General features: G+C 24.6%; 1 protein-coding gene across 1 annotated transcript; it reads left to right on the forward strand.

Annotated features, from left to right (window-relative positions):
• Window positions 1-9519: 9519 nt before the first annotated feature.
• Window positions 9520-11881, forward strand: LOC112679969. Its single transcript, XM_025549924.1, has 10 exons — window positions 9520-9577; window positions 9826-9962; window positions 10036-10157; window positions 10226-10366; window positions 10445-10574; window positions 10656-10796; window positions 10865-11062; window positions 11128-11290; window positions 11370-11424; window positions 11561-11881. The coding sequence occupies exons 2-10, from the start codon at window positions 9890-9892 to the stop codon at window positions 11879-11881; spliced, it is 1344 nt and encodes a 447-aa protein (XP_025405709.1). The 5' UTR covers window positions 9520-9577; window positions 9826-9889.
• The last annotated feature ends 1237 nt before the right edge of the window (window positions 11882-13118 follow it).

Below are 13118 nucleotides of genomic sequence, written 5' to 3' on the forward strand. Positions count from 1 at the left end.
CGAAGGTTTTTGTTGTTGCTGCCATACGGGGCTTGATAATGGAAGAGCGTTGTTAATCGCTTGATTATTAACTATTTTAATTGGTTGTACTGTTTTAGCTTGTTAATTTTTAGGCGGATTAGATTGCATGGTGCGGTTATCTGGTTTGCAGTCCAAAGGTCACCGCGTTAACGGTGCCTGGAGTGACTGATATAGATAATGTTTTTTCTCTCTTGTTATTATTAAGTAATTAATTAATTAAATATATTACTTTTTTTGATGTAGCGATGATTGAAGGTGCTAAAGTGGTTTGATAGTATGAGTTGAAAGTTTGCTGCAACTTTATATTGGATTTGAAAAAAAATTAGATCGTAAACCGATAAGATTAACGAATAATTTATAAACAATAAACACAGCTTGGGAACAATGAACTGCACGTATGCGCTGTACGGTTGCTCGAGCTGAACTGGAGTTATAACTTATAAAACTTAATTTGTAACTATTTGTAATCAAATTTTTAGAATTTGTAACCTCGGCCCTTCCGAGTAATTGTAAATTTCTCAATAAGGGGCTACCCCCCCAATTAAACGAAATTTTTCAAAACAGGTTATGACTTATAAAACTCAATTGGTGACTATTTGTAACCAACTTTTTAGAATTTGTAACCTTATCAATTTTGATGACCAATGGATTTTTCCAAAAAGATAACTCAATAAAAACGTTAAGTATGTAATTTATAATATCACCCAATTCAATGAATTCGTCTAGAACAGATCATAAGTTGAAGAAAAGAAATCTATATTTAATAAAAAAAAAATTTAGATTGAATAAATATGTTTTAATTAACTAGAATTTTACTTTTATTTTTATTCGATTAGGCTAAGACAAGATAGATGATAAACTCATTGTAAATTGTAATATATTAATAAACATATAAAAGTAATAATAATAATATTACAAATTTACTTATTATATGCATTACAATATTACAGTTTACAACACAAAATAAAAAAAATATAAAAAGATTTTATTTTTATTTTTCTGAACCAACAAATGTACAAACAAAATAGTCATTACCATAGTTTTACTAGTCTAAATAACAGACCTAAATTAACCCTTTTATAATTAATGTTATGGTTACGATTACGATTTTTCATTTTTGGAATTAAAGATTCCGGTTTCAGTTACGGTTCCTAAATTTTAAAGGTTATTGGGTTCCAGTACCGGTTCTTTTCGGTTACGGTTCTAGTTCCTGCAATAAAGTAAACTATTGTAAATAGTATTGTTAGAATGATTAATTAAAATTATTTTTAAAAATAAATGTACACTTGTTGGAGCTTTATAAAAACATATGAAAAATTAAATTTCAGGAAAAAAATGAATACAATTTTAAAACGCTTACAAATTAAATATATTTAATCTGACATTTTTATATAAAATAATAGATGTGGTTTCACATATTTGGATTCTATACACTTATATATTGTTCTTTTTTTTTACCAAGTTATTATGTATTTCCCAATAACCTTTAACTCGTTTGGAGTGTGTTACATAGTAGCCCATGTTTTTACATTTGAATCTTTAATGTATGAAATTATTGACTGTAGAGAAAACCTAAATAATAAATTATTTATAGTATTATTATATGATAAATTACCTCCTAAAATATGTATGAATAGTTCTTTTTAGTATTTAACTGTTTACCTTTCTTTTGTAACAAATAACTTTGACGGTATACCTATCATTGACCAAAATTTTATTGTCATTTATCGTAATATCCTTAAAAACATTTGTTTCCAATAAAATATGTTTCTGTAGTAATCTTATGGAATTTCTAATTATTTTTTTTTTGCAGTTAGGACACCTTTTTTCTTTTTTTCCGTAACATATTTATTTAAATATGTATTTATATCTTCTAAGCTTCCACTACTATTTAAAAATTCGTTGAGTATTATTGTTACATTATAAAATACGGTTTTTGTAGTAAAAATGGTGTATTTCAATGTTTGTATACTGCTTGGTATCAGAAAGAAGCTTGTTACATAATGCAATAATAATGATATTTACGTCCAACATTGAGGTTCCGGATACTATTGGTGACATTTAAAAAAAATCCACTTTCTACCAGAAAATTATCACGTTGTTCATAAGTTATGCTTGTAGATCCACGAAGAGCTACATCTTTGCAGCCTTCTAAAAGGATTCATTTTTTTAATTATCAATATACAACTTATAGCTTTTGCTATCGATGTAGCTTACTGTTATTTCTCCCAAAAGTGAATAAAAAGTACACGTATTAAATACCAGAAATTTTTCTTTATTTACTTTAACAGCAGATAAAAGATTTTCGTTCTTTATCACTGACAATGAAGTTTATCGTAATCCTGAAGTATTTAGTAAACGATGAATATCTAAACATGGACTTGTATGGTATACTTCAAAAATCGTTTAGAACTTATTTACTCTTTTTTTTTGATTTTGATAGGTTAGTCTGCTTTATTTCTCCAATTTTCTTAAGCCATTTGTTCATCTGTTATCATTATATTTATATCAAATTTATCTGAATTGATAGAAATATCATCATCACTATACAATTCCGATTCAACATTATTATTTACATTGCTGTTTATATAAATTTTCCTATTTATTTCATTACCATATATTATCAGTACTGTTGTTTGATTTGATATCATTCTTGATTTTTGTTGACTTGTAACGATTTGCCCATTTTCAATTCTTCTTCTATTCATAATAAATGTGAACCAACAAAATGGTCTATAGTACTAAGTGATTGTCTCAATTCATTTTTGGCATGAGAAAAATATCCTTTGACTGAGGCTGAAGTGACCGTTTCGTATTTTGGTTTGTAGTGTCTAGCCATTATGTTTGCCTAGAGAGGAAAATCTTTCGTAATACGAAGAAGAGAGACACATAAATCAGGTTAAAAGTACCCATTAAACAATCACCACGTGTATCGGAGAGAACCGCTACACGTTCTTTAATACTTTTAATAAATGTATCCATATTATTTGAAATATTACTAAGACATTATTTTGAATATCTTTATTTTCTTCTACCATTTATTCGTTACCTGAAATTATATTTTCTTTGAAATCAACATTTTCGATTTGTTTTAAAATATTTTTCCTGCATTTTCCTGATCAAGTGTAATATTTTGTACCTTCTATATTACCATAAAATTCTAAAGATTCAATAACTAAAATTTCAGTTAAAACTGTTTTAAATTCATTAAGTGTTTTTGATTTTATAAGGAGAATTATGGTTCTAACGTAAAATTATTTAATTTTTTCGGGACTTCTTATCTTAAAATATTTCCATCTACAAATCACTTTAATTAAATGGGCAATACCAAAACGCAAATTGAGAAATATAAGATAATTCAGAAGAACCAAGGTTACAAATTAAGTTTTTTAAGTTACAACTTATTTTGGACGATTTCGTTGAATTGGGTGGGCTGCGTAAAATTAGCTCCTCATATAGAAACTGCCCATAACTTGAAAAATATGAAGTTACAAATTATAAAAACTTAGTTACAAATTGAGAAAATAAGGTTAATCATTTTTGAAAAAAAATTTTATAGTGAGGGGGCTAACTTCACTCACGTCACTATGAAGTAGGTAAACAATAGGTAAGATAAATAGGTAATAATTAATACCTAATTTATAATTATCATTTTCAGTCTGTATGATTATTGATCTATAATAAAATATAAAGCCTTTACTTGATCATAATTTATATTATAATTATTATGTGCTGTTTATGTAAGCGACACATTTAACATTAAATACAATCGCATTCTAAAATAGACTTAATAGTGTGGGCTGTCGGCTGTTCAACGTTTCCAGAAAAATAGTTTCTAAAAATATCAAACATATACCAATCAAATAATGATATGTATAAGTATACAACTATGATAGTTAAATTTGCAATATATTCAATCAATCATGTAGCCTGTCATTATTTTGCTCTAACTTTTTGAGTTGAAATGTTTATATATATATATTTTTTCTTCATTGTTATTCTGTCATTTATAGGGTGTTACCACTGGGTATCCTCTCTAATCTCATGAATCATGTTATCTGTTTTATTTTTTTTTCTGTCACTTATCAAACCTACTTATTATACAAAAAAATTATATGTATAGATTGTAGATTTCTTCAATAAATAAAAAAAAAAAAAAACTTTTTGAGTGGTGGATTTTTACTTTGCCCTACCAAATTAAAAATAAGTCGGCGACCTAACCACAACACACAAACACACGATAACACATGGAAAAATAATCAATACCAATAATTATGTTGATAATCAAGTAATATGTCCAATGAAAAAATTCCACAATATGCTTTAGATGCTTTGAAAATTTGTCAGCCTGATTTGTTTTCTAACAAATATATATTATTAAAAATGTTATGTATCTTACCAATAACAACTGCATCAGTTGAGAGGAGCTATTCAACTCTTGGGAGACTAAAAATCTACGTACGAAATCAATGTGGAAACATCCGATTAACTGGATTAGCGTTAATGATTATCCATCGTAATATAGTACTTAACATTGGTGATATTGTAAATAATTTTATAAAAAAAAAAAATAGAAAATAGATTTCAACCTAGATGCATTAATTTTATTCAATTGTAGTTTAATAGTTCATTAAAATGTTTTAAGGTTTTCAATTTATGGTTTAATGCTTATTATTAAGAGTTAATTATACATATAATAAATAAATAAATTATAATTTATTATAATACATAATTCATATTTTATTATAGAAATAGTCAAGTAAACCTATATATATATATAATAGTCAAGTACCACATCATGTATCCTTTGTTCATACATACAAGATTATACTTACTATAGGAAATACGTAAATAACGTGATCAGTTGAGACAAATTATATTGCATAATGTAGATAAGTACCTACTGTGTCTTGTTAGTAATTCTTAGATAGCAGTGGTTATTTAACTCTGTCTATAGCAGCCCCTCCCGAAAATATTTTCTGTATACGCCACTGTTTGGAGCTTTCCACCAGTAAGAACTCGGGGTCCTCAGGGTTGCTAAGCTCGTAAAACAATGTATTCCCCTGAGGGTACTCACTACACCAAAAATTTAAAATCCAAACATTTATTATTGGTAATTGTTAATTATAGTTAGGAATATCAAGGGAAAGTAGAAGTATAAGGATCAGAGACAAATGGCTAAGTTAAATATGAGATAGAAACCGGTACAATTTGAAATTTTTAATCATAAGAAATTTTTTTTCACTTATTTTCTGATATGTATAATAATAATAAAATTATAAATAAAATTATTTTCAGAGTTTGAGATAAAAATGAAAGAAAATGAAAATTATCAAAATGATGAAATGAAAAATACCAACAAGTAAATGTTTACCAATCATGAATTTTTATAATACAAATTTATATCAAAACTCCTAAAAATTTATCTTTTTATTGGTTTTGTCCATATTTTTAAATATTTTATTAATTTTAAATAACTTTTAATTACAATACAGATTCAAGTACAATATAAATGATGATGTAATAAACAGATATCAGTTCACAATCATAATATTAAATATTAAAAAATAAAATATGTATTAATATTATATGAGATGTTTATTTATATTCCATTTTCATATTAATTTTAAATATTTAATTAATTAAATAATAATTAATTTTAAATATTATTTAATATAATAAAACATTAATTTATTAATGTTTATTATCTTCGAATATATGATTAATATACTTATATACTTGGTAAGTTTGATATCTTATACTTTGAAAATATTACAAATAACTAGATAGATAGACAATGTGATTTTATCTATTAGACATTAACGTACTATTCAACTTTACTTTATTATCTATATTTTTGAATTGCATGGAATCTCAAGGATATCAATTTAAATTTATTTTGAACTTTTTTTTAGATCACATGATTTGGAATCAGTTATTGAAGAGTCTTTATCATCTAAAGAATTGTATATAAAAAAACTAGTGAATAAAATTATTGAAAATCTGTCAATATCATGTAACAATGTAATATTGAAATTATTTGAAGATGACATTGTGATTCGAGTAGATATAAAGTCATTTAAGTTAAATCCTTGCAATGATGATTGGAGACAAAATAACATCACAAGTATGTATGCTTAAAATGCATTTTAATATCATATATAGTACATAGTACAACTAATTTAATGGATTAGATTAATTATTAATAAATAACATTTAGATAAACAATAACTTTCGAATAAAAAGATTTTAGTATTCTGTGATAATATTAAAAAATCTTTTAATCGCTGTTTTTTTTTTAATTATAAATTATTTCAATATTCTATGAATTGATAAAATTACTTTAGTTATTCAACTGGAATAAAAAAACCACAATTTTTTTCAGTAAATTATCTAACTAAAGCATTAACTAAACCATGAAAATAAATATATAGCATACGAGTATAACAAAATTTGTTTTTTTATAAATATGTAATAATAATAAGTAATTTATTCATTCATTTCTATATATTGATTGGTTGACATATTTTTATTATTTTTAAATGTTTATCTACTAACAAATAAACGTTTTGGTTCTAAATAATTACATTAATATTTTTTAGAAAAAACTACAATGCATTGGATATTGAAAAAAATGGGTAAACTCATTGGAATTACTATTTCAATGAATAAAATCAATAAATATGGAAATACAGAGTATTGTTTTGAACCATTGGTGTTGAACATGTCATTGTTAATTCGATTTTGCTGCATTTTCGATAAAAATTATATAGTTCAACCGTGTTTAATTCAATTGGATATTTTTAGTCAAAAAATAATAGTTACTTTAATGGAGTCACATATTTTAATGATAACTGAATTATTAAATTTATTTAAAAAGTACAAATCAGTTAATACTAAGGAAAATAATGATGATAAACAACGAACTATTTCAACATCATCGACTTCAAGTAAAATTTTATTTTATTTAATGTGAAAAAATATATTTAATATAGGACAAGGGGACATTTCCCGTAAAATAAATAAATAGGCTTCTTTAAGTATAATGTTCAGTCAGTTGTATAAAAATTTTATGTTATTTATGTTTGTGAAATATTTTATTATTAGATCTTAAATTATTTAAAACTGTACATTTTGGTCATTGACAATATGCGTGTGGTTTACAAGAAAATAAGATTTTATTTTTAAAAATAATTATTCGCTAAATTACGATCAATATTAGAAAAAATATTACAATTTATCAAGTTGTATACTTAATAAACCTTACAATAAAGTAATAGATGAAAGAAAATTAAGATTAGGAACTATGGTAAAGCAATAATGTTTTGTAATCTAAACTTTGATATGACCCTATAAATTTAATGATATGGTAATTAATTCGTGAAATTATCTGTAAATATGTACCATGGGCATGGATAACCTATAAATACATGAAGGAGAAAAATTTGAAAGAAGTTATTTTTCAATCTACAAAAAAAATGATACATAAATTATGTTTGAATACTTACTAATCCGAGCAAAAAATGTTATTTACAATTTATTAGTTGTATCTAAAACCAACCAGCTTATTGTTATTATATTGATATGTTAGATGGTACATTAAAGTATGAATATTCTTAATCAGAAATAAAACTTATTAATAAAGCCAAATAAAAATCATATTTATATATGTTATGGGTAGGGTAGTTAACATGGAATACCGGGCAATGTATACTTTGCTCGGGCAATTTAGTCCTGCCCTGGCAATTTGAACCTCGAATAGAAATAAATAACTATTAAACTTATACTAAATGACTACTAATTCTTATAATTTTATGGTAATACAGAACTAAGTATAAAATATCAGTATAATATTTCTTACTCACTAATTATATTATTCTCAGGGCCGTCCCGAAGATGAAAATCAAGGGAGGGGGTGAATAATATAAAAAATGATGACTACAATTTTTTTTACTCAACGTATGTAGCATAAATAACTATATGTAGTTGTATTTTTACTTTTTAACATGTATATATGTGTCAGTGTCGTACGTTCTTAAAATTGACAATTTAATTATATATATAATAATAATATTTTAAATTGTATAATAAGTAGTTATATAAATTTTATACATGTATACACTGTATTACGAAATATGTAATATTTGTTTTCCGTAAGTAAAATTAGGTCCTTCTTGGCTATAATGAAATAAGTCCGACTGACGACTAGTGTTTTCGTTGGGAGGGGAGACACCCCTCCAAGACCCCCCTTCGGGACGGCCCTGATTATTTTTTGTAATATCCATTATTTTCCCATGTAATATTGATAAAAATAATAGTTAGCCAATAAAATTAGACAACAATAAATGAACAATAATTGTATATATCAATTAAGTTGTCGATTTTTTGTGCTTTTCAAGACACTTTGTACTTTGTAATTATTTATTTATATTTGAAGTTGAAATTGCCAGGGCAGGACCAAATTACTCCAGTATTGTGTGCATTATCCGGTATTTTATATTATCCATAATATATATGTATAAGAATTAAATGTAGTATCTAAATAATACCTCACTTAACTGTATTTTATACCATAATATTAAAATAATCTTATTCTATTCACTTATTTGTCACAAAATGTAAAAATTATAAAATATATTTCAGAACTTACAAAAGAAAGTTGGAACGATTTGATAAATAACTGGATTTCTATTACCAACAATGATATATTGACTATTTGTCAAATATTAAAAATTGGAATTTACATAAAAGAGTTACAAATTTTACTTAATGTAAATATATACATGATAATCCGATAAGAATAAATTTAAACCATATTTTGGTGGGGAAATGGAACTTCTATTACTCCACCAAAAAGTACAGTATAGCACGTATACTTTGAGTATCAATTTATGAGTTCAAAATCTTATTTACATATATAACTTATAAATACAATATTATTAATTCATAATTGATGATTTATAATATATAGTATGATGTAAAAAGGTCATTAAATGACTATAAACCGTTAATAAATACTACATACCTTGGTTTAAATCTTGTAATTGTACATCGTACACTAGATATATTAAATATACAATTTGGAATCAGCAAAATAATAATAAACGCCGAAGAAGATTGTATATGCGGATTTAAAGATTGTTTTAATGTTAGTACACATTTATTTGCATTAATTTTAAGAAAAATGTTTTCGTTTACTTAGTTTGATTGTTTTCAATGATGATTTATCGGTACTATCGGTACTTTGTTGTTAATTAGATTGTCGTTAATAATATTATTTTATTGTTTTATACTGCTAGAATCAAAAATCATACTTTTCATCTGGACAAATTCAAGAAGATTATTTAAGTCAATCTTTATTTCAAAAACATACAAATTTAAATGATGAAAATGAATTTTTTTTCTTTTATGGATTATCTGAAGGTATTCAATTCATACATAAAATTGTATTATTTTAAAACAGTTACTTATTTTATATATTTATCGATTTATATCTAGAAAAAACTTCCTTGAAAACAACTCCATCATTGGCATTTAATTATATTATTCATCAAAAGTAAAGTTTATTATTTTTATAATTTAATTATCTATGTATATAGTGATATAATTTGCACACATGACTTAAATTGTATTTAATTTAATATTTTAGAGAATTAAAAATATGCATGGTTTTAATATTATTTATAACGCTAGTACAATTATAATATGTATAACTACATATTAATATTATCTACATTTTTTAAATTATTTTTTCGTATATTATACCAGCTGGTATCGATCATCTGAAACTATATATTGCTTTAGATCTACAAATAAACACGAAATCTCACTGGAAGCAGGCGCTTGCGTTATCAATTTAACGCTTGGAATGCTTCATCGATTTAAGTTTATACTTAAACTTTTATTAGGTCATTATTCATCATTATTTAATGCTAAACCAAGTAATTAATATCAATATAAATTAGATTTTACTTGTAAAGAACAAAATATTTCTCACGCTCATACGTACCATAGACTCTGAAGAACAAACTGATTCTCTGGGTAAATCTCCAACCCAAAACGTATGCTTCGATTTTGAAATTTCAAACATTCTAATTAAAATATTACCAATTTGTCACGCTCCTTCAAGCTATAAAGTTAGTAGAAATTTAATTATAATTTTAATATCAATGTATATAAGTAAACATAAGAACTTTTAATTTAGAACAAAAAATGCAGCTCAATCATAGATAATTTCCCTGAAGCTTTGGTAGGAATTTACAAGCTTAGAGGAAGTATAAAAATTGATAAAAGTACAACATGCAATGATATCGAAGAAAGAAAATATTTAAAATTTAATTTAATTGTAAATATATCATAAATATTTAATTATGTTATTATGTTCATAAACTAATGCACAATGTATTTTTTTTTTTTTTTGAAGGCGAACAAATTAGAAGCTAAAGTTTATAAATCAAATATCACGCATTCGTTATTGAAAATAAATACAATAGAATGGAAAAAATTAGAAAACTATTGCATTGAAAATATATCTGACAGCTTATTGAATATTGGTAATCAAAATTCCACTATTTAATAGCCATTCCATTTCTTACTTATTATAATATTAAAAGATAAAAAATTATTCTTTTAAGATAATGTGAAATTTGAATCATCGAAAGACAACTATTTGTTATTTTACTATATTATTCATTCGTTGATCACTAAAAGTCAATGCGATCAAATGTATACTGATGATTGTTTCATTAACTCAGAATTATTACAAAGCAATTTGGGTATGTTTTTTACAATACTTTTTTAATTACAAAAATTTGCATCTTTTTGATTTATTGTTGTTTTACAGATTTTATTGTATTATTCTGGGAAATTAAAGATATTCGTATTTGCTGTATTTTACAAAAACAGTCTTCTAATTTTGATATAACAGTGAAAAATATATCGGCCAATACTATAAAGCTAAATGATAACAATCAATTTTGCTCAAAAATTATAACACTAAAATCCAATAAACTGGGAGATATTATTCATCCTATTTTACATAGTATACATGAGTTTATTTATGAAATATTACTGTGTAATAAGTATAAAGATTCGATTAATTTTCAGTAATAGTACAAATTCCATCAGAGAATGTTACCCAAATGTCTTTACTGTTCATAAAAACAGCAGAAATCGCTATAAATATTGATCCATTATTTTTCGAATGGTTAGTTTATGCTCCCGATTACAGAGAAAACCCAATTGATTCATTGGCATGCTTAGACAACAGGTAATAATTTTGCATAAAACGTGTCGTAAATAATGTATTTTTTTTTTTTTTTATGAAATGGTTTTGTTTTCTCATTTAGAGTTGAAAATGATCTCTCATATAACTTATCGGTTGAAGATCAGTTAGAAAACAAAGTATGTACATAATTTTATTAATACTTATTATTCAATTAATTCAATAATTTATTTAATTGAATGTTTTTCACAATTAAGTTTAAAGTTAAAACTATAAGATTTTCTTTATATACTTCTATATCTACTTTGTGTGTAGCCAAAAAGATTTCATTGGTTTGAAAAATTGGAATCAACTGCAGTGTTCATTGAATTTTCGGCCGTCACACTGAATTTTCCAAATGATGTACTTTCAATTGCAGAAATATCATTTATTGACGAAAAAATAGATATGAAAAGATGGCTGGAAATTCTTAGTGATCACAATATCGATGTACTAGTTATGAGTATATCAAGATTAACTATAAACTGTGCAATTGAATCACAACAAGTTGAAAACTATTTTGACGAATTTCCTGTTAATTTTCCCGAATCATTGTGGTCGAGTTATAGTAATTTCCGTTTTTTATTTTCGCAATAAAAAATTCTTTCATGCGAATTATTATTACAGATCAATCATTATTTCCTTGGGAAATAAATATTAAACAATTAAAATGTTACATTTTCAATAAGAAATGTATTCAGTCGACAGTGCAAGATGAAATTAAAGTTTTTGATACATTTGATATTTTTTGTTCTTTGGTGATCACTAGAACAACTAACATTTTTAATAATAAAGAATCAACGCATTTCAAAAGCTTTTTCGATTTTCATATTTTGAAGTTGATTAATATTTATGTATCAGAACAACAGGTTAATTTACTTTTTCGTTTCAACAACATGGCATGACTGACAATTTCTTTATGTTAAAGAGTTATATAGTTAATATGTTAATACATTAAAGTATTAAATTGGATGTTACCATAATAATAATAATAATAATAATATTCTTTTGTATTATTAATTAATTCACCTTCCAGGTTAAAATCGTTGGAGCACTGTTAAAAAATATAACTGATGTACTCCGAGTATTTTCACACACTTCAGAGTGTAATATTAAAGCTGATGACATTATATTTAATACGAACAAGGAAGACGGTAAAATGTTCTACTATTTGTAATACATCATTATGATAATTCATTGTTTTAAAAAAATTCGCCTGCATTTCGTCTCGATTTCCTAAAGAAATATATATTATTTTTTTGCTTTTATAAGTTAAAATCTCTGCATTTTTAAAACATTTAACATACTCGATTGGTTTTCTTAATATTCTTTGTTTCATCTTAACTTTCTTTTTTATATTTCTTCTAATCGTTTAGTTTATTCAGTTTTCATTTATTTTTTCACTATATTAGTTAAATGCCTTTAAAGTGTTTTGTTGCTATAATATCTAAATATTTCGTAATTTAGTTGCATATTCAAATATTCTATGAGTTTTTTTTTTTTTTTTAGTTGATTTCAACTATCATCTCTTTATTTGTATAATATTCATCTTAAGAATTTAATTTATTATTGCTTTCAGTATTTCGCTTTTTTAAAATATGTTGCTCTGGTATTTTTTTAATCTTAGTTTATGCTTACACTTCCGAAGTTTTGATTAGTCACATATTTTTTTATTATTTGATACTTCACTATAATAATATGGTCGTGTTCTTAGATTTTTAAATTATTTTTATTTATAAGTAATATTTTCATACCAATTACACACACACACACACACACACACACACACATATATATATATATATATATATATATATATATATATATATATATA

Source organism: Sipha flava, unplaced genomic scaffold (genome assembly GCF_003268045.1).
Source record: "Sipha flava isolate LNK unplaced genomic scaffold, YSA_version1 171_pilon_pilon, whole genome shotgun sequence".
Lineage (NCBI taxonomy): Eukaryota > Metazoa > Arthropoda > Insecta > Hemiptera > Aphididae > Sipha > Sipha flava.